Raw genomic sequence first — 27,666 nt, forward strand, 5'->3', positions numbered from 1 at the left:
CTGTTGATTAAAATTCCTTATATTGAATTCCACAGGCAGCTCTCACTAATTACAAACTTCTGACAGGTACAAGTAAGATGAGAGGAAAACAAGTCAATCAGATCTTGATTTACCACTAAGTACAACTATGAGGATAATGTCTTCTTGAAATATAATTGGCTAAAATCCAAACTCTGTATTAACAGCAGTCAACACTAGCCCCAGCTGCTTGGGTATTGGCAGAGCAATCGTGGAGAAAGGCAGACTTTGTCTGCTAAAAATATACGCCAGCTTCAACTGGATCCTTGCTGGTACTTGGCAGTTCTTCCTTCATCACTTGATTATTCCCCAGAAAAATCTCTGGAGTGGTGATTCCAAAATTCCTTCACCAAATTTTGAGCTTGGCTTTAAGCAGACCACCTGGCTTTCTTTATTGCTAAAAAGATCCAGACCACTTACTGTAAGCTGCTCCCACTCAAGAATCTTTGTATTCAGCCTCATTTATTCCTTTCCTCTTTTTTGTTTTTGCAGTACGCGGGCCTCCCACTGTTGTGGCCTCTCCCGTTGCGGAGCACAGGCTCCGGACGCACAGGCCCAGCGGCCATGGCTCACGGGCCCAGCCGCTCCGCGGCATGTGGGATCTTCCTGGACCCGGGCACGAACCGGTGTCCCCTGCATCAGCAGGCGGACTCTCAACCACTGCACCACCAGGGAAGCCCTATTCCTTTCCTCTTAACCCAGAGGAAGAAGCACTTCACCTCATGTTATTTAAGGAAGAAGCACTCTGCCTCCTCTCTAACTGCTCCCTCAGTTATCTCCCATCTGCCCCTTCACGCTCAAGGTCTCCCTCTCTGATTTCCTGGTGTCAGGCATTCACAGGCCTCCGGGATCTTAAACAAAACCTTGGTGGCCCATTGCAATACCATCCCTCTTCACCACTCCCACTCACTATCAAATGTCCCAAATGTATCTCATGCAGCCTCTGTACCCACTGCCCCCTCCAGACCCAGGCTCCTGGATCTGGCTGCAGTCTCAGAAACAGATGCCACTAGCGAAGGTGGGCAGGACTAGAGATAAGAGAGAACAGGAGTATAAAGCGGCAAGGCTTCCAGAAGCAAATAAAAAAACAAAAAAGAAGTACAAAGTGAAAGGGTGGTAGCAGAGAAGAGGCAAGAGAAAGAGAGCAAATTGAGGAGCACAGCCAGGCGAGGTTCCCGGAAGGGCTGGACCTGGTGGGGGGAGGCTTTTACAAGACATTCACAAATGGTAAGGGAATGAGTTTCTTAGAGAGTTCGAAATGCTGTTTCTATTTCCTCCCCTCTGCTTTTTAACACTTTGCAGCTACTTAACTCAGCTCCCTCTAACAAGTGGACATTCTTGATGGGCCGAGAGTAACCTAGAACCAAAATCAACCTTTTTCTTGACTTCCGTGTAGGTTGTGCCACGGTTGCCAGAACTCTTAAGGTTGTCCTTCCTCAGTCTCAGTGGTAGAACACAATCCCAGTTTGTTTCTTTTTAACATGAACACTTACCTATGTGTAAGGGACTCTTCTAATGAGCAAAGCCAAGATAGTTCCTGCCCTCCTTGTTCTCCTCTTATTTGCTGGTTCCCATCTCCACTTACCTAAATGGGAGTTTGCTTAGAGTTAGACCCAGCCTCTGGTGTCTAAGACCTCTGCCTGAAACATTCTGTCCCTAGATCCTCCTATGTGTGGCTGGTTCCTTCCCATCATTCGGGTCTCAGGTAAAATGTCACCGCCTCAAAGAGGCCTCCTATGATTACCAATCTAAAGAGGAATCTCCTCCATCCACCCACCCACCCCCCACAAGCCAGAGCACATCACCCAGTTTTATCTGCACAGCATTTACCATTCTCTGAAATTATTTTACTCATTAATTCATTGATTGTTTGACCTTCTACCTTCCCCGCCCCAACTGAATACTGGCTCCCTGAGAGCCGGGATCCTGCCTGCCTTGTTCACCATAACATTTCTAGCACTCAGAGGCACGCAGTAAATACTCGAAGCTTTGCTGAGTAAACAAATCGGTGCCCTGGCCCAAATCCAATACCAGCTCTCCGAGGTGGCTCCCACGTTTCTATATACAGACCCAGCCTTGCTACTGAGATCTAGTGCCGCTTCTCCAACTGCCTCCCACTCCCCAGCATTTCGACTGCAGCAGCCTTCTGTCGCCTAAAATTTAACACGTCCACATCTTACCACGTCATTTTACACACACACACACCCCAGCTAGATTACCCTTTACCAAGTATAGCTCTAGTTATGTTGCACGACTCTAAATATGACCCTTCAAAGGCATCCAGATAAAAAGCAATCACTTGGCATTCAGAAGCATTACCCAGACTAGCCCTATGAGAAAGACAGTAGATAGCTTAAGAAAAAAAAATCGTATCATTGTGTTCAAGTACTTCGAAAATACTGAAAAGAAAACCTGATAAAGCGCCTGTGAGAAGCAAGGAGGACTGGGCTTTGGTGCCCAAGTGGTAAATCTGGGAACCTCTGTACTTAGCTAAGAAGCTCTTTGGGATGAAAAAGCTACTACTGATTTAGAAAGGAGGGGAAGAGCCTGGGAGGAGTAAGAAGCAGCACAGAGTTAGTAACGATGAGAAGCTTCCCTCTGGCTCCCTTCCTGGCCCAAGCACCTCAAGCCCGATGACCATCCAGCCTCTCAACTGGTCTCCCCATTTCCACTTTGGCCCCATATGCTTTACTCTCCACACACCAGCCATTTATTTACAAATGTAAATAAAACCATCTCCTTCCCTGTTTGAAACCCTGCAGCAGCTTCCCAACACACTTATAATAAAATCCAACCTACTGGTAAGGTCCACAGGGTCCAACATCCACTGACTTCCCCGGCTGGTCTGCCTCTGCTCCCCCTTTCTCACCACACTTTCAGCCACACTGCCTTCTGTCGCCCCTCCAAAATGCCTGTACGCTAGGCCTGTACTTGCTGATCCCTCTTCCTGGACTGGACTAGTTCTGGTTTGCCCGAGACTGTCCTGGTTTTAGCACTGAAAGTCCCATGTCCCAAGAAATCTCTCAGGCCCAGGCCAACGGGGATGGTTGGTTGCCCTCTCTGGAAGGATGGATGGCTGCTTCTCATCATTCTCGTCTCAGTTCAAATGTCCTTCCTCAGAATGGCCCTATCTGCCAGGCAAACTGGAGCGGCTCCCCACTTCCATGCCCCCTCACTCTCTATCGCATTATCCTGTTTTATTTTCTCCCCAGCATTTATCACTTGCTGAAATTATTTTGTTCTTGTTGTTTCCTTTCTTACTCATTCCCCACACTCTAATGTAAGCACCTTGAAAACAAAGGCTTATTACCCTGCTACCCAGACAAGGCACTGGATTAACACAGGAAGGATGAATGAAGGGCATCTCAGTCAGCCAGATCATAATTTAAAGGAAATAATAAACCCATCAGGTGAAGGGGGAGATGGACCTCTATGAACACATGAACACTCTATGACATAAATCACAGCAAGATCCTTTTTGACACACCTCCTAGAGAAATGGAAATAAAAACAAAAATAAACAAATGGGACCTAATGAAACTTCAAAGCTTTTGCGCAGCAAAGGAAACCATAAAGAAGACCAAAAGACAACCCTCAGAATGGGAGAGAATATTTGCAAATGAAGCAACTGACAAAGGATTAATCTCCAAAATTTATAAGCAGCTCATGCAGCTCAATAACAAAAAAACAAACAACCCAATCCAAAAATGGGCAGAAGACCTAAATAGACATTTCTCCAAAGAAGATATACAGACTGCCAATAAACACATGAAAGAATGCTCAACATCATTAATCATTAGAGAAATGAAAATCAAAACTACAATGAGATATCATCTCACACCAGTCAGAATGGCCATCATCAAAAACTCTAGAAGCAATAAATGCTGGAGACGGTGTGGAGAAAAGGGAACACTCTTGCACTGCTGGTGGGAATGTGAATTGGTACAGCCACTGTGGAGAACAGTATGGAGGTTCCTTAAAAAACTACAAATAGAACTACCATATGACCCAGCAATCCCACTACTGGGCATATACCCTGAGAAAACCATAATTCAAAAAGAGTCATGTACCAAAATGTTCATTGCAGCTCTATTTACAATATCCAGGACATGGAAGCAACCTAAGTGTCCATCATCTGCTGAATGGATAAAGAAGATGTGGCACATATATACAATGGAATATTACTCAGCCATAAAAAGAAATGAAATTGAGCTATTTGTAATGAGGTGGATAGACCTAGAGTCTGTCATACAGAGTGAAGTAAGTCAGAAAGAGAAAGACAAATACCATCTGCTAACACATATGTATGGAATTTAAGAAAAAAAATGTCATGAAGATCCTAGGGGTAAGACAGGAATAAAGACACAGACCTACTAGAGAATGGACTTGAGGATATGGGGAAGGGGAAGGGGAAGCTGTGACAAAGCGAGAGAGAGGCATGGACATATATACACTACCAAACATAAGGTAGATAGCTAGTGGGAAGCAGCCGCATAGCACAGGGAGATCAGCTCAGTGCTTTGTGACCACCTGGAGGGGCGGGATAGGGAGGGTGGGAGGGAGGGAGACTCAAGAGGGAAGAGATATGGGAACATATGTATATGTATAACTGATTCACTCTGTTATAAAGCAGAAACTAACACACCATTGTAAAGCAATTATACTCCAATAAAAACATAAAAGAAATAATAATAATAATTTAAGGTTTAAAAAGCAAAGTTAAAAATACTTCCATGTCCCCACAGTCTACTCCACTACCTCCCCGCTGATTTCTCTCCTTTTTTCATTGCAAACGTCTGGAGAGAATTATCTATTCTTCACCACCATCTTTTCCACCTCACTTCTCAGCCAGCTCCATCTGGCTTCCACCCCTTACCCTCCCCAACAGCTCTTGCTAAGGCTACCACCAATAGCCTCCATATTCTCCATTCAAAAGACCTCTTTCAGGCTCAATCTTGACTTCTGAACAGAATTCAATGCTGTTAATAACCAAGTTCTCCTTCTTATAAAAATTTATAAAACTTTATAAAAATTTAATTTTTTTAAAGTCTTTATTGAATTTGTTACAATATTGCTTCTGTTTTATGTTTTGGTTTTTTGGTCACGAAGGCATGTAGGATCTTAGCTCACCGACCAGGGATCGAACCCACATCCCCTGCATTGGAAGCCAAAGTCTTAACCACTGGACTGCCAGGGAAGTCCCCAAAATTTAACTTTTTATAGCCCCTTTTTAAACTTTTAAAACACATAGAAAGATGAATGGTGGAAAGCAATGCCTTCCCCACTACGTTCCCTCCTCAGACGCAACTAATGTTTCCAGTTTCTTGTGATGCTTCCACTCATTCAACAAGTATCTAGTAATCACCTATTGTGTGCCAGGCACATTGTTCTAGGTGCTGGGGACACAGCAGTCCATAAAAGAGAACAAAATCCCTGCCCTAGAGCTGACATTCTAGGCAAGGGAGACAGTCAATAAATAAGCAAATAAACTGGCAGTAATAAGAGCCACAAAGAAAAAGCAAGGTAAAAGGGATAAGGAGGGACAGGATTATATTTTACATAAAATAATTTATAAAGAATTGTCAGAAAGGTCTTTCTGATAAGGTGATATTTGAGCAGAGACCTAAAATAAGTGAGAACAAGCCATCTGGTTACCTGTGCGATGACAGCCCAGCACAAAGGTCCAGAGGGGGGAGCACATTCAGTGTGTTTGTATGTCAGCAAGGAGACCAGGTGTGGCTAGAGTTGGGTGAGAGGGGGCCCAAATCACACAGTACCTTTACAGAGGTGAATGGGATTTGGGAGACACTCTGAAGGTAAAGCAGACAGCATATGATGACTGGACATGGAATTTGGGAAGGAAAGAAAGAGGAATAGAGAGGGACACCAAGGACTTTGGCCAGCACTGAAAGGACACAGATGCCATGAACTGAAATGGGAAAGCCTGCAGGAGAAGCAGGTCTGGAGTAAAATCATGAGTTTGGTAGAGGGCATGTCTAGCGTGAGGGAACTATCAGACTTCCAACCGGAAAAGTCTCATATTCTGTGCATATACAAACACCCATCCACATCAATACGCATCTAGAGCTTCAGGGGACAGGTTTTGGCTGAGGAGCAAATTTGAGCATTATCTGTATAGAGGTGTGTTTCAAGCTACAAGATAGGATGAGATCAACAAGGGAGTAAGAGCAGATAGAGAGAAAGGGTCCTGGAAATAGGTCTTGGTGCCCGTGACTATTGAGAGGTAGGGAAGACAGGCTGGGCAGGAACAACCAGTGACAGGAGAAGTCCTATGGGTGTCCCAAAGTCCAAGTGAAAACCTTTTCAAGAATGGCGGAGGGGGTGAAGCCACGTTAAATACTGCTAAAAGGTCGAGTAAAAAGAAAACTGAGTTGCCCTTGAATTGACTATTGTAGAAGTCCCTGATGAACTCGGGAAGAGCTGTTTTGGTGGTGTGATGAGGATACAAAACTGATTGGAGCAGGTTCAAGAGAGAATGGGAGGAAAGAACACAGAACAGTAAAAATAAACTCTTTTAAGCATATTGCTGTAAATGGGAGCCAAAGAATAGGGGAGTGGAGGCGGGTGTGGGTCAAGGGAGTTGGTTTTGATTTTTCAAGGCTGGATATCCTCTCATGTATTTGTACGCTGTGGTGAGTGATCCACTGAGAGAGGAGAGCTGTTATCATAGGAGAAGGACAATTCCAGAGAGAATCCGCGCCTCCCCGCCAGCCACAACTTTTATCATACAGCAGGTAGTGATTACACACAGTGCTCTGAACCTAGCTTTTTGTAGTAAACAATATAACTTGGAAATTAATCTACTTCAATCGATGCAGATCTGCCCCATGCTTTTTAATGGCTACACAGTGTTCCCTTCTGTGAAAGTACCATAGGCAGAAAGCCAGATAGATATATATGTTTACCTTCCCAAGTCAGCATTTTATTTTATTTTTTAAATATATTTTTTGATGTGGGCCATTTTTTTAAAGTCTTTACGGAATTTATTACAACATTGCTTCTGTTTTATGTTTTTGCTTTTGTGGCCGCAAGGCATGTGGGATCTTAGCTCCCTGACCAGGGATTGAACCCGCACCCCCTGCACTGAAAGGCTAAGTCTTAACCACTGGACCACCAAGTCCCCCAAGTCAGCATTTTAGAAGCTGCTAAACTAGTGGCCGGTGATGCTTAAGAATTTTTTATCTTATGATGAAAAATTTCAAAAATGCAAAAATAGTGAATAGTATAGTGAACCTCCATATATCCATCATCCAGATTCAACTATTAACCAGATACGGCCAAATCTGTTTAACCCACCCATCTATTTTTGCTCAAGCATTTTAAAGCATATCCCAGACTTGGGACTGACATATACACACTACTATATATAAAATAGATAACTAATAAGGACCTACTGTATAGCACAGGGAACTCTACTCAATACTCTGTTATGGCCTATATGGGAAAAGAATCTAAAAAAGAGTGGATATATTTATATGTATAACTGATTCACTTTGCTGTACACCTGAAACTAACACAACACTGTAAATCTACTATACTCCAGTAAAAATTTTTAAAAATAAATAATGCATGTCCTAGACATCATGTAATTCCACTTCTGAATACTTCACTACACATCTCTAAAAATATGGACATTTTCTTATATAATCACAATGCCATCATCATATTTTAAAAAGAAGAATAGGGCTTCCCTGGTGGTGCAGTGGTTGAGAGTCCGCCTGCCGATGCAGGGGACACGGGTTCGTGCAGGAAGGGACACTACTACTACCTAGAGCTGAGGAACAAGTAATAAAAGGTTAACTATAAGTTACAAAGATATTCTCCTCCAAAGAGGAATTAAAATGAATGAAATAAATACATTAGGAAGAAGGAGGAAAGAAAGGCGGATGAACTGAGCCAAATGCTCATCTATCACAGCAAAAAACAAAAAAAACAACACACACACACACACACACACACACACAAAATATATAGGGTTAGTAAACCAAGAAACAGCAATATAAGCCTTTTACTTAGAAATATGAAAGCAGCCACCAGAAGAAGGAAAAGCTGACACCATTAAAGTAACTGTCTATAAGGAACATGCTAGGGATGGGGCAAGAGACTCTCACTTTTCATTATGAGCCTAGATGTGCTACCTCAAGTTTTAATCCATGTACATGTTTTTCTTTGATATAGATATTTTTTAATTTAACAAAAGCATATAAGGGAAAGGGGAATTCTTTGATGTTTTCCCATTATTCTTAGGACAAAGACCTAATAAATCTTTTAACTAGCTCGTTAGGTCTGTTTAAAAACAACTTTTTAAAAAAGGCATTTCTAACAATTTAATTATGAACGCATCTTCTAGTAGTACAATCTCTAGCAGATCAATTCAAAGACTCACTCTGGCTAAGACATTTTATAAGAAAAGATAATGATTTGAGAATACTGAGAAACTAGATAGAAAAAAAAAAAGAATGTACAGTTAAAGGTTACTAGACTGACAGTTAACTGGCAGGATGGATGACTTCTTTCCCAGAACAAGTTTTAACCCCATTAAAGTTTATCAGAAATTGCTTCAGTGTTTTTTTTTTCCTTCAGGAATGCTAATTTCTTCCCAGAAGGAGGTTGTAAATTACATTATATAAAAAGGTTTTGTCACAGACCTGGCTTGGGGCAATTTTTTCTTTACAAGTCTCTACAAATATTATCTAGACCAGTGCTGTCCAACAGACCTTTCTTCAATGATGGAAATGTTCTCTATCTTTGATGTTCAACATGGTAGCCACTAGCCTGCCACATGTGGCTACTGAGGACTTGAAACGTGGCTAATGCAACTGAGCAACTGAAGTTTTAATTGTATTTAATTCTGATTAATTTAAATAGCCACATGTGGCTACTAGCTATTATATTAGACAGTGCAGATCTGGACCATCATGGTTTCCAGTCTCTCCTTGCCCCAAGCTCTTCTCTCTGCACTCAACCACTCTGGCCCGCTGTCATTTCCAATAAAACACATGCTCGCTCCCTCCACAGAGCTTTTCCATTTGTGGTCTCCCTTTCCTACTATGTTCTTTCCTCCCTATTCCCCAACTTCTTCATCTGGTTAGCTACTACTTTTCCTTCACTACCTCAAATTATGTTGTCCACGTATCTGTTCACTTGTTTATGGTTAATGTTTTGTCTCTCCACCACCACCACAACTCAACCCACCCGCCAAAATTCAAGCTCCATTTGAGCAAGGGTCCTGTCCCCCTTGCCCATCACTGTATTCCCACCACCTAGATACCACCATGCCTGGTTCTCAGTAGATACTTAGCCAATATCTAATGAATGAATGAATGACTGCCTTCTCACAATATCAACTGTCATCTCTCTTGGGGACTCCCAATATCCATCTGTAGACCCAATCTTGCTAGTGCAATTTAGTTCCAAATTTCCAAGAAGCTTATGAGCATTTCTACTTAAAAGCCCACTGTCTACACATTAACTATCCTTATCTCCACTCTGTTGCTAGATTAACCTTCAAAAACCTTGCCTTTATTTGTGTCATACAACTCCAAACAAAGAAATCTTCAAAGACATCCAAGAGAGAAGTCAATTTTGAGGCAAGAGTGAACACACTGTAGAAGTACTCCAAGTTTCTTAGGTCCTTTGTAAACCAATTATAAAAAGAAAGCAAGTAAAAAATGTCTCTGCAAAGACATAAAATGAGAAACTGAAACTTACCACAAGTTCAAAAATGTCCATGAAGACAGAATGTCCCTTAGGTGTTTTCTCATTCAGACTGGCAGGAGACCAGATCCAATAGAAGTAAGTACCATCTGAAGAAAGGTGCACGGTGCTCATAGTGCTGCCCACAGGGAGGTGATTGGCTGGCATTGGCACCATCTGGCACACCTGAACATGAAAGGGAGGAAAACTTCATTAGTGTGACATGTAAATTCTGATTCTATCAGTTCATCATTAATGCCATTAAGTCCAAGAAGAGAATTCAATAGGCCTCCTGGTCAAAATAAAACTGACATTTACCTCTAAGAATAATATATGAAAATTATATGACAGAAATATAAGAGTTCATACAATGGGCCATGCAATAGATTAAAAGATTCCTGAGATTAATTCCCATTACATTTTAATAGGAAAAAGTATTACTAAACACTTTGAATCTGCTATGCATGTGTGTTTTATCAAACATTTATTAAAAACAAAGTTTTTTAGGGGATATGGGGATATATGTATACATATAGCTGATTCACTTTGTTACACAGCAAAAGCTAACACAACATTGTAAAGCAATTATACTCCAATAAAGATGTTAAAAAAAAGAAAAAAATAAAGTTTTAGAGAAACAGTACTTTCTGAAATTCCCTTAGTATATAAATTTAAGGCTTAAGTATATTTAAAGGACAGGAACTATATCTTATTCATCTTTATATTCCCAGCACCTAATTCAGAGTCTAACCCAGAAATTAATAATTATGGAAGGAAGGAAAAAAGCAAAGGTGAGAAAAAAACAAAAGGGAAAGCAGAGAAGAGGGAGAAGGAGTAAAGAGATGAAGGTACACACAGATCCTCACTTAGCACATGAGGGCTTACTGAAATTCACCACGACCAGCAGAAGGAAAAAGACAAACACCCATTCTCTGTATTAGACATGAAGCATGTGTTTCTAATACTAAACATCTTTCAGTTTCAGTGTAATGAATAAGTTCTGCATATTTCATATTAAATGTGCAATTACATACTAATTTTTACTGCCAGAGAAAAGCACTTAAAATAAGAGAAAATGAGAATCAAGAGAACTGCTGACTAGGTTTAAAAAAAAAAATGCAAGAATAGAAACAGAACTGAAAATCCCCAAATAAAAATAATTAGAGAAGGTCAGGTGCCTTTAGGAGACAGTAAGAATGACCTTCAGTTACTCCATCCCTTTGGGTGGGTCACTAGTTTTCCTAAGGTTACTTTAGACCCCTGAACTCATTTCATATGAACTTTTTTCCAGACTTGTTTTTGCTACCTCAAAAGTTAAAAAAGTCATTTAGTTGCTATAACCACACTTTGAAATCTGTAATGCCAAGACATCTAGAAAGTTGACAGCTACTGAATGGCTTAAGCTACCCACAAATTGTTCCAACGCACCTATCTAGTTAGTGAGAACACTGCTTTCTTGGGCATCAAAGTTTCTGCAAAAGCACAGAGGATACTGACATTACTTCAAATGTAAACCACGTTCCAAGATTTAACATCTGTTTAAGTCCCCAGGCTATTTCAAATTGCCTGTTCAAATGAGAACAGGCAATGTTCTCATCTATCTGCATTACTAATAAGAAATGAAGTTAATTTGGCATCTATTTGTTATTTTATTCATCTAACAATTTTTGAGGGCTTCCACTGTGGTGCAGTGGTTAAGAATCCGCCTGCCAGTGCAGGGGACACAGGTTCGAGCCCTGGTCCAGGAAGATCCCACATACCGCAGAGCAACTAAGCCCACGCGCCACAACTACTGAGCCTGCGCTCTAGAGCCCGTGAGCCACAACTACCAAGCCCGCGTGCTGCAACTACTGAAGCCTGCGCATCTAGAGCCCATGCTCCGCAACAAGAGAAGCCACTGCAATGAGAAGCCCGTGCTCCGCAAGGAAGAGTAGCTCCCCTTCGCCACAGCTAGAGAAAGCCCGCGTGCAGCAACAAAAACCCAACACAGCCAAAAATAAAATAAATAAAATTAAAAAAAAACAAACAATTTTTGAGCACCTCCTATGTGCTCTGCAGATGCAAAGGTGAGCAAGACTGTTCTCCAGGAAAGGCACAGTTGAGTGACAGACAAGAAAAGATGTAACATCCCACTTAAGTCCTGGATGTGACTACTCTCAGGGCACTCACTCCACAGATAGTAACTCTAACCGTTCAGTTTGACTTTGGTTGAAAGGCAGAAAGTTGTAGCATAAAGAGCTCAAACTCTAGAGCAGATGGGTTCAAGTTCTCATGCTGCCATTATTGTGTGGCAAGATACTTAACCTCTCTAAGCTCACTCCTTCATTGAAGGACAAACACTTACTGAGGGCTTACAACGTGCCTAGCCTCAGGTGCCTTAACTGTAAGATGAAACTGCCGTAGTCACACCTCACAGATAAGGAGAGGAAGTGTATGTAAATTGCCAAACCCACAGCCTGGCAAAGAGAGACACTGTTATTATCAATTATCAATCAAATGTTGTGCTACATTCTAAGGACACAAAGATGAGTAAGACTGGGTCCTGACCTAAAGGTGTGTGTGTGGTCTTGGGGAGGAGTTCGACACAACAGCAGGCGATTTCAGTATAATATAGCAAGTGCCATCACAGAGCGCTTTAAGAGCACCAAGGATGAGCTCAATCCCAAGCGCACAATGCTTTTATCTAAACTCATTTCAAAGCTCCCATTCCCACAGAAAGGCTGTTTAGAACAAATTGAATAGGGAGATAATGCCTTCCCAAAATAGATCTAGTTAAAAAAAAAAACCTGGGATTTATACCATCTTTGACTCTCTAAAATTTTTTTAATCCTAAAAAAAGTTTGTTGGCCTTAGTAACTCTTAGAGAGCACATTCACTCAGATCATGTGGGAAAACTTAAGACATTAGAGAAAAAACAGAATGCCCAAACGATGACAGTTAAAAGGATGTCACTCCGGCAGGAAACTATATCAGCTGTGTTATTATTCCTTCTGATGATGTCACAAACATTCCTTACTGTCGCCAAAATATAAAACACAAAGCCTTGGTGTTCTGTTTACCTGAAGGGTATTCTGGTCAATGACCTGGAAAAGAGAGTGAGGTTTATTGTCAAAAGATACAGGCCGGTGGAGAAGACTGCCACTGCCAAAAGCAATCCATCCTGGTTCCAGCTCCTCATTCCGGCAGTACACAAAACCTCTGTGGGGAAAAACGGTATACAGGCTAAGTCACCAGGTCATGTCTGAAACCCTGCAATGAGTTACAACAGACAAAACAACATTTCCCTCCTAATTTCTTTTCAATAACTAAGTATGCAAAACATCTGAAGGAGAATAAACATATTATATTAACTTTGAGACTGACAAACTATGGCAAATATTAATTTCCCACAACAAATTGGAGAGGAGAAAAAGTTGGGGAAACGGTCTAATTAAATATACATAAGGATCTCAAACTGTGGTTTCTTTTGGCAGCAATTCATAGATCTTATATCCCAAATGAAAAAAAAAATCACCACTGATCCAATGTCAAATCCAAGAACAAAAAGACTTAACTCGAAAAATACCCATTTATCAACATGGAGAAGTCATTCATATAAAAATTCTGATCACAGAGGAATTTCTGGCTAGAAGCTAGAAACAATGATTTTAGGGCTACCAAACTCTTTATAGAGTCAAAACAAAGCTGAAATGCATTAACAGAACCAGAGAAAGAAAGTGACAATAAGAGACAACCAGTCATTCAGACTTGTTTAGTCACTCATCAGTCTATGGGGAGTTAGCACGCACTCCCGGGTGTCTTCATCACAGATTTAGGTAATGAGGAAAACGTTCCAGCCAAATCATTCAGCAAGTTCCATGCAACTGACCTGAGAGTACCATGTAATCCAGACCCCAATTTGCTTACTCCTCTTCCAACTGAGTTAGTAGTATACAGGTAAAGACCATCTGCCGTGACACAGCGTCCCAAGTCAGCATCTGAAATCGTTTTTTCACAAGTAAATTATATACATGCTTTTTCTAATGAAATTATAAACGTGCTTTTTCGAATGAAAAAGCCATTAGGAGGCTGAATGAAAGATAATCTTCCATTTCTTAAATAAGTGCTTCTTGGGAATTCCCTGGCAGTCCAGTGGGTTAGGACTCAGTGCTCTCACTGCCGGTCCCCAGGTTCGATCCCTGGTCGGGGAACTAAGATCCCTGCAAGCTGCACAGTACTGCCAGAAATAAAAATAATAAAATAAGTGCTTCAACGTGACTTCCAGGGAAGATGGCTTGAACACCTAAAACAAAACTCCAAAATGCATGTAGGATTAGAGACCAAGATCAGGGAAAGAGGTCAGACAGTTATTAGCAGAAGAACCTGGTTCAGTCTCTGCCAAAGATTTTTTTTCCTTTTTTTTTTTTGAAAAGCAAAAATACATTCCTAACTCCAATCTGAAATGACTAAGCATACAATACTTTCGCTAAGGATTGTGTAATAAAAAAGGTGTGAGATTTAAGAGTTTGGGGCACTTATTAGTTGACCTTGGGCCTCTTTGAACTTCAGTTTCTTCATCTGTAAGATGAAGATAATATGTACCTCAAGAGTTACTGTGATGGTTAAATGAGACAACATAGGTAAACACCCACAGTGCTCTCTGGTACAAAGCCAGGGCCCCATGAATGGCAAATGATTTTATGTTGATAGACTGATGATATACATTGAACTAAAATCTACTCCTTGTGGATTTTCCATCTAGAGATCCTAATTTTAAATTTCTGGAGTGACACAGCACAAAAGTATAATATCATTTCTATTTAAAAAGAGCAAGTATGTTTACCCTTAGGGGTATCTTCCCCAAGCTTAAAACAAATAGTATCTCTCTGAATGATAGTAAATGGTTTACTAACATATTCTAGAGAATTTACCTTAATAAGAGAGCTTACAAATAAAACTTTGTTTTTATTTTCAAAATCAATCCACTTACTATGTTTAAGTGGAGTTTCTCTACTATTTGCCATATTATAAGAAATCCAGTGTAACAGCACTCAAATTAGTACTCAGTATGTGGTTATCTTAAAAATTCAGTCTACTAATCCAAGATAACCAAGACTTGTTCCTATTAGTTCTTCAAAAAACAGTTAAAAGTAGGTAATCATTTTCAAAATATTAATTTCATTCCTTAAACATTTTATTTTAACTTAAAACTTATAAATATACATTTATTCATCACTCTTTAGATTAAGGCCAAGGCCTTTTGAGTATGGATCTGACAAGGAGTGAGAGTCAAGGTAACAGAGTAAAACAAGATTGGCCAGAGTTGACACTTGTTGAAGCTGAGTGATGGGTATACAGGGTTTACTGTAGTATGCTTTCAACATCTGGGTATGTTGAATGTTTCCACATATTAAAAATTAAATAAGACTACTTTTTAAATTTTTATAAGAAAAACATTCTCTAGCCAGGAGCAAAACCAAAGGTACAAGAGAGTGAAAAGCATACAGATCAGCTTAATACCATCATCCTCAGTAAGAAATTACTCCAAAGGAGATACTAAAAGGAGTAAAAGGAGAGAGTAAAGAAAGGAGTTTTGGTTTTGTATGAATTTATAAATTTCCACCTATAATGTTTAAGAACTTCTTGGGCATTGGAGCCTTTTTGCTTCTCCTATTGACTCTAGTTGAGTCAGTGAAGATAGTAACTCACATCCAGAAGTCTTGCCTCTGTTCCTCTCACCACTTTCACATGACTGTCTGGAAGAAACAATGGACCGTGAAAAGGCACAGGCACTGGATGAGACGTGTGGGGATGGCCCACTGCTTAGACTGAACCCCATTCCCTTACAGTTACCTAGGAAAGCTGTCCCCATCAAAAGTGTGAGAAGGGGTGGGCAGAATAGACTCTGAATCCCACTCTAATTTCTTAGAGAATACCAATTTCTTAGAGATTGGCTTTGTTGAATCATTCTAAAGCATTCCATTTTTTAAAAAAAATAATTAATTTATTTATTTAAATTTTTTTTGGCTGTGTTGGGTCTTCGTTGCTGCACACAGGCTTTCTCTAGTTGCGGTGAGCAGGGGCTACTCTTCATTGTGGTGCGTGGGCTTCTCATTGCGGTGGCTTCTCTTGTTGCGGAGCACGGGCTCTAGGCGCACGGGCTTCAGTAGTTGGTGGCACACGGGCTTAGTTGCTCCATGGCATGTGGGATCTTCCCAGACCAGGGCTCGAACCCATGTCCCCTGCATTGGCAGGCGGATTCTTAACCACTGCACCAACAGGGAAGCCCTAAAAGCCTTCCATTTCTAAATGTAAATAATTCCCTAGGGTTTTTTAAATTCCTATTTTATCACTTATGTAATATTTAATGATATAATCACAAGTACCAATTACAATAACAAACACGTTTGGAAGCAAGGCAGACTCTTGGCAAGTCTGCAACTCCGTAGGTGGGAGCAGCAATGCACAGACTCTAAGAAGAGCCTACTGGCCTCATGGGTTTTGTGTGCCACGGCACCGGTCAGTACATCTACCAAGCGAATAGAGGCCTAATTCACCTGGTAAGTCAGTTAACTGCAGGTCATTTCAGAGACCTTCTGCCATTTTCACTGAGATCATAGAATAAACAGATATGTAATACCTGTAAAACTGTAAAAACATTTTAATCTAGTCTCCTTTATTTAAAGGGGATACTTAACAATTCATGCTCCTTTGAACACTTTTTTTTTTGCTTGTAGGACAGGAGGTTCACCAACACACACACAATAAGTTACTAAAAGCAACAGCATCAGGCAACAAGACCTGATACTCTATTCGTGGACTTAAGGCTCCCATGCCCAAATTCAAATACCTAGGAATTTAAGTAATTCATGCTTCCTTGGCAGGACTGTACGGATGATCCTTTTCCCTTGCGATAGTAAAACCTATCCATTTTCTTACCTCACCGAGTATCAGCTTTTATACTTTTACTGATAAAGCAGACAATGATTACCCTGTATAGGAACCTTGAGCTCTTAATTAAAAGGAATACAGAGTTATATCTAAATTGTTTTCCACAATTATCTAAAACCACTCTTTTCATATCTTAATTTCAATCACAGGACCAAAACCCTTGCATTACCTTTATTTTCAGAACTGGAGCCAGTGTTGCTATCTGGTGCAGGCAACATGTCTTCATACCCCCATGATACTATGTGTTTGCCACCAAGCAAACAGGAGGGGGATCCAGGTCCCCCTTCCAAAAGCAACAGCCTAAATAGGGGAGATAGAGAATCATAAAGACACCGAGACTATCCATTTCAGCAAGAAGATAAAGGTCTACTTAACATCTCAAAGAGCAGAAAACTAAAATAGTTCTACACAAATACTATACATCTGAAAAGACATTAACAATACGTGTATTTTTAAATTAGAAAATTACGAAGTAGTGCTTATGGAAATGTTATAATAAAATTGTAGCTGTGTGTAAAATGCATATATTTTACATGTATACATATCTGAGAGAGAGATAGAGAGAAGGGGTGGGATGGAGAGAAAGGGGTATGAACTAGGAAACACATATAACACATACAACATTAGGAGTGGTTATCTTTGAGTAGTGAGATTATGACTTTCACTTTTTTCTTTATACCTTAACATCTTATTATCTTGAAACCTACAATAAGAATTCATGACAAGCTACTGCATTTTTTTTACCACAAAAATTAAAAAATGAAAAATAACATGCTCTAGGAACACCTTCCAAGAAGGAAAGAAACAAAATTCTTACTTAAGATGAAAATAACATACCTATTTAAAAATGAGTCATTAATTGATTAAAAAAAAAAAGTTTAGCAATTTACTTATTAAAAGAGCTTTTATGCACAAGGCTCCCTTGTGTAGAAGGAGGGTGAGGATCCAAAGTGACAACTTACCTATACAGCACGTCGGCTACAGGCAGGGACCCTAGATCTGTCTGCTTCTGTAATAGATGGACTGTATGAACAAAAGTTTTCAATGATCCCCTAAAAATAAAAGGAAGGAACAGAAAATCATCACAACTGAAACGTCAAATGAGGTTGTTAATGTCAATTTTATTAACCACACGGGGAGCTTCCAAATTGAGTCTGCTTCTGCCAATCAGTAGATATGTTGTACAAAATGTCAAAATAGACGTGATTCTTACCATGCCAGTTATGATATTCTTCTTGTATTTTCAAAGGTAAATAATGTTCCCCTAACATAAAAGTTCAAAACATAAAGCTCAAGCACAAAGAATGTGTGGCTATTATGCCTGATACTGTTTCATCATCAAGTTGATCTCTAGCTGAAGGAGATATTTCATAGGAAAAGGTTATATTTAAAAGTGTAGCAGTATTTCTAGGCTTAATTTCTTAATCTCTTTGTTAAGTTCATCCATTTTACATAAACATCTCACACATTAAATATGACTGAAGAGGAAAACATTCAAATAATTAATACTTTGTGCTGAGAGGTGTCCCTTCTGCTTTCCCCTGCTGTGCAGTATGTGACCGTAATGCTTGCAGAGCTCACTAAGACCCAATTTCCTTTTGGTTCCCAAAGCTTGAGGCTCTGGGAAGTCTATACTTTGGTCAGCAGGATCTAAAAGAAGGTGATTTTAAGATGCACGAGACTTACCTGGCCAGATCCCAAGTATAAATCACCACAAGAACATTTCCTGAGCTAAACGATCGCCAGTATCAGATGGGCTGACTTCAGATTGCTACCTTATTCTCTTAGCCAAGTCTTTAATTGCTAGGTATCATGTGCCTAAACCCCAAAAAGAAATGGAATACCTAACACAGGACCAAGAAGGCCTAGAGTCCTCCTCTTTTTTTTAAAAAAAAAAATTTTATTTATTTTTTATTTTTGGCTGCATTGGGTCTTTGTTGCTGCACGTGGGCTTTTCTCTGGTTGCAGCAAGTGGGGGCTACTCTTGGTTGTGGTGTGCAGGCTTCTCATTGTGGTGGGTTCTGTTGTTGGGAGCACGGGCTCTAGGCGCACGGGCTTCAGTAGTTGTGGCACACGGGCTTAGTTGTTCCGCAGCATGTGGGATATTCCCGGACCAGGGCTCGAACCCGTGTCTCCTGCATTGGCAGGCGAATTCTTAACCACTGCGCCACCAGGGAAGCCCGAGTCCTCCTCTTAATTGCCCCTTTCACTATCTCTGGTGTTCAAAGAATCAAAACCAAAGAACCATATAAGGCAGGGAGGCAGGAGACACAGTATAAAAGCACAAGTTGAGAGTCAGGACCCACAGGCTCTGAAACCCGGCTCTGCCACTCACCAGCGGCACCATCTCAGTCCTGTTACCAAATTCCTATGGGTTTTTACTTCTTCATCTGTCCAATAAGGATACCTCCCTGGGGTACAACGAGGTTAAAAGAAAGGGGCAAAGGCACAATGGAACATTTAAGACATTAAACCAAATATAAGATATTATTAGCTGCCAGATTCAGATTTTAAGAGTAAAATTTAGGGACTTCCCTGGTGGTCCAGTGGGTAAGACTCCATGCTCCCAATGCAAGGGGCCCGGCTTCAATCCCTAGTCAGGGAACTAGATCCCACATGCATGCTGTAACTACGTCTGCATGCTGCAACTAAAAAGGTCCTTCATTCTGCAACTAAGACCTGGCACAGCCTAAATAAATAAATAGTAAAATTGAAACGCCTTCCATGGCTCCTAAGCCCCTACACGGTCTGGACTCTCATCTCCTGCCCGTCTCCTGCTACCATTGCATTCCAGCCACCCTGCTCACTTTGCTGTCCTACCCCAAGCACAGAAAGAGGATCAGATTTGTGCCACTTGCTGCTCCTCTTGCCTGGAACTCCCTGTCACTGGCTTTTTTGCATGGCTGGCTGGCTCTCATCATCTAGGCCTCAGCTCAAATGTCTCCTATTCAGTAAGGCCTTCCCTGGTATCTCTAGCTAATGCTGGCCCCCACCTCCACTTAAGTCATTCTCTATTATTAAAATATCCTGATTTGTCTTCTTACAGTGAACATCCCTCTCAGAAATTATCTTATATATGCATTTGTTGCTAGTTGTTTGACTCTCTCAGTCTCATGTAAACCTTGCAATTTTAGGAACCATTTACCTTGCTCACTGCTGTATCCGCACTGCCTAGTAGAGTCTCTTGCACGTGGTAAATGAGCAATAATGACTGACAAAATGAAATCCACTCAACTGTAAGATTAGAGACCATGAGTCACCATGAGTCATTATTTCCCTAAGACCTAGCAAGGTTCCTGGCACATCAGATATGTTCGATAAATGTTAGTTGGTTGAAATGAATGAACATCTTCAAAATATTTTTTTGGAAACGCTGTTCTGTCTTTGAGAGCATCAATCTCAAAAGTTCAATAATATGCTCCTAAATAACTTCATTGAAGGAGATGATCTAACACTGAAAAGTACGTGACTGAGGTAAATAAAGTCTAGAACAAGGTGTTAATATTAGCAATAATGTAGGCACCATCTAAAACAAAAACAAAAATACACACCCAAGAAGAAGAAAATAAAAAACACTCATTTCAACGTTTCTGCTGAACGGAATTTGGAATCTCAAGTACCTGAAGCGATTTCAATAACTCTCTCTTGGTTCAGACTAAATTAGGGTACATAATAAAAAAGTGAGTTTTATGATCCCATGTTCATTAAAAACATTTGAAACTAAAGAGTTGATAATTGGGCTTCCCTGGTGGCGCAGTGGTTGAGAGTCCGCCTGCCGATGCAGGGGACACGGGTTCGTGCCCCAGTCCGGGAAGATCCCACATGCTGCGGAGCGGCTGGGCCCATGAGCCATGGCCACTGAGCCTGTGTGTCCGGAGCCTGTGCTCCGCAACAGGAGAGGCCACAACGGTGAGAGGCCCCCATATCACACACACACACAAAAAAAAGAGTTGATAATTATTCCAAACATCCTAAATCTGTCTAAAGATAGGACTATCTAAAAGCAAAATTTCCCAAAGTAGGACTTTTGCATTAATAACAAATCTATTTAGGGCTCAAAACTGTCTTCTGCATATCCAAAAAAAATAAATCAGTCCAATATAAAGCCTTTACAGGGAAACTTATTTCAGTACCACCCAATAATGTCTCCAGAATTAAGCTCATGTCAGGATTTCCATAATCAACCACAGTCTTCAAGGATCTAAAACTAGGCTATGACAGTTTGCTGAGGGCAAAGAAACTGACAATAAATGCTGGTGCCATTGTGCCTTAAAAATAGCTTCAGATTCAACCATTTGAAGGTCAACTTTGAAACCATAAAAATAGGGAAAGGAGTCTTAAAGCTAGGAACTTCATAATCCTCCAAGAAGAACTTTTCCACATTCTCTTTGCTAACAAAAGGAATAACTCAATCAAAGAAAAAATTATGAAGGGAGAGAGATTAGTGACACTAATCTATCAGACCGTGGTCCTAATTGGTCCCTAGACAATTAGGTTAGAAGAAAGCAAAGGTAGTGAAACTTTTTCTCACAAATATGTGAGAGTGATCATACAGTTTACTGGGCAGGAGAATGTAAGAAATCCTCTCCTGGAAAAGTAACTCCAAGCACATTTCCTATTGACAGTACATCAGTAACATCAACTTACAAATGAAGGACAGTACACTATTAAATCTTGCTACACACAGAGAGATCTATCAGTTAAATTGATGGAGCCAAGCGTCAAGGTCCAGAAATATAATTTGTGACCAAGTCTGTGTGACTGAGTCCAGGTGAGTAATAACCCATTCACTCACTGACATACTCCTTACAGACATGCAGGAAAAAAAAATTAAAAGCTCTACATATTTTTTGACTGTCCTTCCAGGAGAAATACAGATACAACATCCTCTACTAACTACCTGATGTAAAACAGTAACCATCTAAGGGTGAGTAGACAATAGCAAGTGCTGATTCTCCATTTTAAACTGTTTAAGCTGTTATCATGGTATAACAGAAAGCAAAAACTTGAACTTGGGTTTCAACTCCAGCTCCTGGTACCAAGTTTTGGTGGAAGCATCTTATGCATTGTCAAGGCTGCAAAATTCAATACTGAAAACGAAGAAGGACTTCTGAATGTTGAGACTTCCAACAAATACGCTTGCCCTCTTATTCACTCACCCACCCAGGAAGCAGCCATCACAAGGTCACCAGTTAGCACCTTTGATTTTCCTTACCTGGCACATGCCAAAGCCACCAGGGCAGCAGCAGCATTTTCTTTTTGCTTATGTGGGATGTGTCGGCCTGTGTCAGAAGTCTCCTCTAGCCAAGAGCACAGCAAAGTTTCGATTCCATTCAGACAGTCAGCAGGCTCCTTGGTCAAGCTCAAAGGCTGGCAGTCGCGAAGGCAGTTCAATAGCACCTCAGCAGTTATGTTACAGAGAGAGGGGTCTGTTCTACTCTGGGATTGAATAAGGGGGAAGACCAGCAGGAGCCCCATCCTTGACGTGAAGGGAGCTTGCTCGGGTTGCTGCAACAAGCCCTGGCGTTTGAGCAGGGCCAAAGTTTCTTCATCACCTGAACTTTCCCTTTCATGCTGTTCTTCCAAGGCCAGCTGGCGCTGGGCATTCCACAGTCCTCGCAAGGCGTTCAGGCGGTATTCCAGCAGGCGGGCATACGCATTGCTCTGATTCCCACAAACAGAGCGCAAACGTTCTGCTAATTCCGTCGGATTCTTGGTTTCAAATGTTAAAATCTAAGGAAAGAACCAATAGAAAAGTTGGTATGTATTGCTTTCACCACTGCTCTCATCTATGGAAGCAAATCTATCCAGTGGTATCTAAAAATGGTCCACATCAAAAAATCTTTTAATTGTGGCCAAAGCCAGGTTGCTGATAGAGATTTTTCTCCTTGGCACTTCTGCTAATGCTCCTGTTAAAAGTGAGATTAGAACCCAAATCATGAAAATAATTAAGTGTGGAGGTCAAAAGTTAATTTGAGTAGCTTATTTTAGAAAGTTGAGGTGTAAATATTTATTCAATGCTCAGGTTATAAATCTATGTCTCTAACTTCTATTACCAGGTAGGTTGTCAGTGAAAACAGAACAAGTTTCATCTTCAAGATCTAATATACCAACTAATAAATGATTATTTATTATTCTTTGATTTTGGAGAACACTCCATTCTTACTACTGCTAATCCACTCTTTCAATTGGTAACATGGTATAGATTTATCCAGTTCACACTGATAATGGATCCACCCGTATTTTCTCACCAAGAACATACAAGTATCAGGAGACCTCCTTGAGATTTTCAGCAGCTGGGGAAATGATAAAACCATTAAATCCTCAATCAACTAGGAAAGGAAACAGCTATGAAGATAAAGAATCAAACTAAATTCATGATGCAAATAATTTACGCATATAAGTGTGACTAAGTTAAAATGAACAGACTGTTGTAACCAACAAATAAGAGGCCACTCTTGGAACAAGCACATTAAAACAGATTATCAGGCGCCAGAGGTGTCTGGTTCTCAGTAGACCAGAAAGTCAGGGTGGGGAGAGGCTTGGAATAAAAGCAAAAAAAATTCTGTCAAGTCATTGGCACTGAAATTTTAAAGGGTCATAGGTCACTTTATTTCTCTCATAAAACTGCAAAATATTTTTTTTAATCTCAAATTTTGCCCTTAAAACTGTTAGCCCAATAAAACAACAAGAACTTCCAGAGAAATGTAATCCCTGTAGCTGCCTAGCTTAGCTATACATGCAAGTCGCTAAACTGAACTGAAAAAATGTTCAGTTTGAAAACAAATTCCAATTCAAAAAATTAACTATGTATGTATCTCATTTAACTGATTTGAAAAAATATTCATTGTTTTAAAAAGTAACCAATTCAAACTTCAGTCCTAGTGTGTGAGATCAGAAATAATATCCAAATGCCATAAAATTTCAACCAACAACGTAGCAATAAAAAGAAATGAACCAGTGATATCTACCACCTCAGTGAATCTCAATGGCATTTTATTGAGTGAAAGAAGTCAATTTCAAAAGGTTCCATCTGCATTATTCTATTTATATGACTTTCTGGAAAAAAAAAATCTATAGTGATAGAGAACAGATCAGTGGTTGCCAGAGGCTGGGGTACAGGCAGGGTGTGACTATATAGGGATAGTATGAGGGAGTTTGAGGAGGCAAACAAACTGTTCTATATCCTGATTGTGCTGGTGGTTACGTGAATCTATACATGTGTTAAGATTCATGGAACTGCACACCCACTCCTCCAAAAAAGGTCAATTCTACCATATGACAATTTTAAAATAAAATTTAAAACAGTTCTAATCAGGCTATGGTTGTATTCAACTAGGTATCATTGGGCAAAGCAATATTGCAAATCATATTATTAAAAATAAGAACTAGGGACATTTTAATTTAGTTTTTAATACAACAGTATCAAATAATGATTGATTAAATGTCCTTTATCATCAAGTCATACAAAATTGTATTCCCCTACCCTTTTGTCTCGATTCATCAAACACAAATTACCCTTTTGATTATTTTTTGCATGACAGCAGATAAAATAACTACAAATTCCTTTAAAAACGATCACATTTCAAGGGCAACCATCTACCCTTAAGTAATTGTATCTAAGGAAGCTAGATTATCTTTTTTTTTTTTTAAGATCGCTCCCCAAAAAAGTCAGTAACCAGCTTCCACCATTACGATCAACAACCAAAGACTGAGATACTTTTAATGTTGTGAAAAATGAAAAAATTTTAAATTTGATCATCTCAAGGTATGAAGATCTAAACAAATAAATTTTGTTGCATTTTTTTAAATGCTTTTCAATACTGATTTTGTGATCTCTACCCAATACAACTCTTTGATATAAAATACATATATGGACTTCCCTGGTGGCGCAGTGGTTAAGAACCCACCTGCCAATGCAGGGGGCACAGCTTTGAGCTCTGGTCAGGGAAGATCTCACATGCCACAGAGCAACTAAGCCCATGTGCCACAACTACTGAGCCTGTGCTCTAGAGCCTGCGTGTCACAACTACTGAAGCCCTTGCACCTAGAGCCTGTGCTCTGCAACAAGAGAAGCCACCGCAATGAGAAGCCCGCGCACCAAAACGAAGAGTAGCCCCCTCTCACCACAACTAGAGAAAGCCCAGGCGCAGCAACGAAGACCCAACGCAGCCAAAGATAAATTAATTAATTAATTTTAAAAAATTATTTTTAAATTAATTAATTAATTAAATACATATGTGCTCCAAATACATTTTTACTCATGCTACGCTGAGCGGCAACTTATGTTATATGAAGCAACTACTAAAAAATTCAATACAGGCTTTTATTGGACACAAGAATCAAAGAACAATTCAGTAATATTAAACCCAGATATTTAGTTTTATTACCAATCTCAAACATAAGTGCTTCTGAAATATGATACTTCATGGTTCATAAAATGATGTATATGACAGAATCTGTAGCTAACGCCAAATATTAAGATTATCTGAAAAAATATATACTATACTTCTGTATTTTTCTGATGGCTCTATTTTTACAAGCACTTCAGTTATATTTTTGGCATTCCACTTGAAAGACAAATATTCTGAAAGGATTTGAGTTATAATATAATTAACCAAATATTATATAATATACACGCTTAAGTGACTGTTATGTTTATTGATTTAACAGTAACTAAAGCACACTATGCTTTCAGAAATCCATTAGATTACTCAGCATTATCCATTTCAATGGCCTTATGAAAACTAAGAACTGTCTGATATGCTGCTGTTTTTAAGAATTCTAAAGTTTGAAGGTCATGGCCTAAAATCATTTTATAAAGATATCATACCTTTGGGTTTTAGTAAGTCAGCTATGGAGGATCTATTCTGGTATTTATGAATATTAAATAAATGATTTGTCTCAGATCCTCATATAAAACCACTGCTCTTAGTAATGGCTCTTGACCAAGATAAAAAACTGTAATGTCATTATAAAATTAATACTTTTTCTTTAAAAAGGAAAAAGGCTATTTAAGGAAAAGGGAAGATCCCTGTCACCCTTAATCAGAAGACAGGTTTGCTAACTGTACTTTGGTGATAATGCTGAAGTCACCCCGATTAAGGGAACGACACTCAAAGCAATTCGTAGCCTTAATATAATTTTATCATACATGACATACATATTTTTAAGCTAAACAACAATCATTCTGGAAAGCTAAGAGAAGGTAGGCAAAATATTCTTTGCCAGCTAAATCTGGCTTTGAACAAGACTCCAATATTTGACATAAGAAGTACAGAGGATCAGGACTTCCCCTGTGGTGCAGTGGTTAAGACTCTGCGCTCCCAATGCAGGGGGCCCCGGTTTGATCCCTGGTCAGCGAACTAGATCCCACATGCATGCCACAACTAAGAAGCCTACATGCTGCAACTAAGGAGCCAGCGAGCCACAACTAAGAAGCTTGCAAGCTGCAACTAAGGAGCCCATGTGCCACAACTAAGGAACCCGCCTGCCGTAACTAAGACCTGGTGCAACCAAATAAATAATAAATAAATATTTTTTAAAAAAAGAACTACAGGGCTTCCCTGGTGGCGCGGTGGTTGAGAGTCCGCCTGCCGATGCAGGGGACACGGGTTTGCGCCTCCCATGTGGGAAGATCCCACATGCCGCAGAAAGGCTGGGCCCGTGAGCCATGGCCGCTGAGCCTGCGCGTCCGGAGCCTGTGCTCCGCAATGGGAGAGGCCACAACAGTGAGAGGCCCACGTACGGCAAAAAAAAAAAAAAAAGAAGTATAGAGGATCATCTTTTAGCCAATTTTTTTTTCATTTGGGAAAACACAGAACATATACCTGTCAGCCATGATGAGAAATGTAAAACGCCAACATGCATTTCAAGTAAATATGGTAGGGAGAATAAGAATATAGAGGCTTTTCAAGTAATAGAGAATACTGTATAAACGCATAAGGAAATTAACTAGACTAATAATTAGTAGAAAAATCAAGATTAGGGAATGAACTACAATATTCCCCTAAATGTTAATCTCAATTTCCATCTACTTTGCTCTTCAGAATAGAAGAGATGTAATCCTCTAAAAGGGTCAAGATAGACACTAAAAGATATATTATCTCCTACCTCTGAAAGAAACAGAAAGTAATCCCATTTTCAAGAATTTATCCTGAAGAAACATTCCAGAAATAAAAATGCACAGAGATTTTCACTGCAGTCTTATTATAGTGGAAAAAGTGGAAGCAATCTCAATATTCAGAAGGGTTCAATTAAATTATAACATATCACAATGGAATATTATGCAATAAATAAAAAATAATTAAAACTACACAATAAAAAGGAGTATAAAAACTGTATATGGGGCTTCCCTGGTGGCGCAGTGGTTGAGAGTCTGCCTGCCGATGCAGGGGACACGGGTTCATGCCCCAGTCCGGGAGGATCCCACATGCCGTGGAGCGGCTGGACCCGTGAGCCACGGCCGAAGAGCCTGCGCGTCCGGAGCCTGTGCTCCACAACGGGAGAGGCCACAACAGTGAGAGGCCCGCGTACCGGAAAAAAAAAACAAACTGTATATGCCCCATAAAAAGGACTATGTAAAACATGCTTATTCAATTTTGAAATGTCATTGGTATTTGTGGTAATAGAAACATGAGGGTTTTTTTCCTCTGTTTAAAAAAAAAAGAAATAGTGATGACAAGTTGAATAGTTTATATTGAAGAAAAGCAGTCTTAACTAGAGCTGGTATTTTACAGAAGCAAACACTACCTTTAAATAACTGCTAGTCAAACAAATAGTGACACAATTGATATAATCAACATTTGGGGGACATATCTGACAAAGAACAATCACAAGTACCATAGGAAGTGCTTTCCTTAAATCAATTCACTAGTCCCATTTATTGAATTTTGGCAGCAGTTTCTCTCACTGAAGGACTGGTGGTGGGATGGGACAGACCACCACAGATGCTGGGAACTATCAGTAAACAATAAAACGTTTCACTCTCCAAAAAGAAAT

General features: G+C 40.0%; 1 protein-coding gene across 2 annotated transcripts in view; it reads right to left on the minus strand.

The window, feature by feature from the left end:
* HECTD4 (HECT domain E3 ubiquitin protein ligase 4) overlaps positions 1 to 27,666 on the minus strand; it is a 190,945-nt gene that overhangs the window by 119,916 nt on the left and 43,363 nt on the right. For both annotated transcript variants that reach the window (XM_060170214.1, XM_060170213.1), the window contains exons 2-7: positions 21,881 to 22,398; positions 17,628 to 17,717; positions 16,835 to 16,965; positions 13,604 to 13,712; positions 12,795 to 12,933; positions 9,751 to 9,921 (exon numbers count right to left, since the gene is read on the minus strand). In XM_060170214.1, coding sequence (XP_060026197.1) covers positions 9,751 to 9,921; positions 12,795 to 12,933; positions 13,604 to 13,712; positions 16,835 to 16,965; positions 17,628 to 17,717; positions 21,881 to 22,398 — 1,158 coding nt within the window. The remainder of the gene's footprint in view (positions 1 to 9,750; positions 9,922 to 12,794; positions 12,934 to 13,603; positions 13,713 to 16,834; positions 16,966 to 17,627; positions 17,718 to 21,880; positions 22,399 to 27,666) is intronic.

This window comes from Lagenorhynchus albirostris, chromosome 14 (assembly GCF_949774975.1).
Source record: "Lagenorhynchus albirostris chromosome 14, mLagAlb1.1, whole genome shotgun sequence".
Lineage (NCBI taxonomy): Eukaryota > Metazoa > Chordata > Mammalia > Artiodactyla > Delphinidae > Lagenorhynchus > Lagenorhynchus albirostris.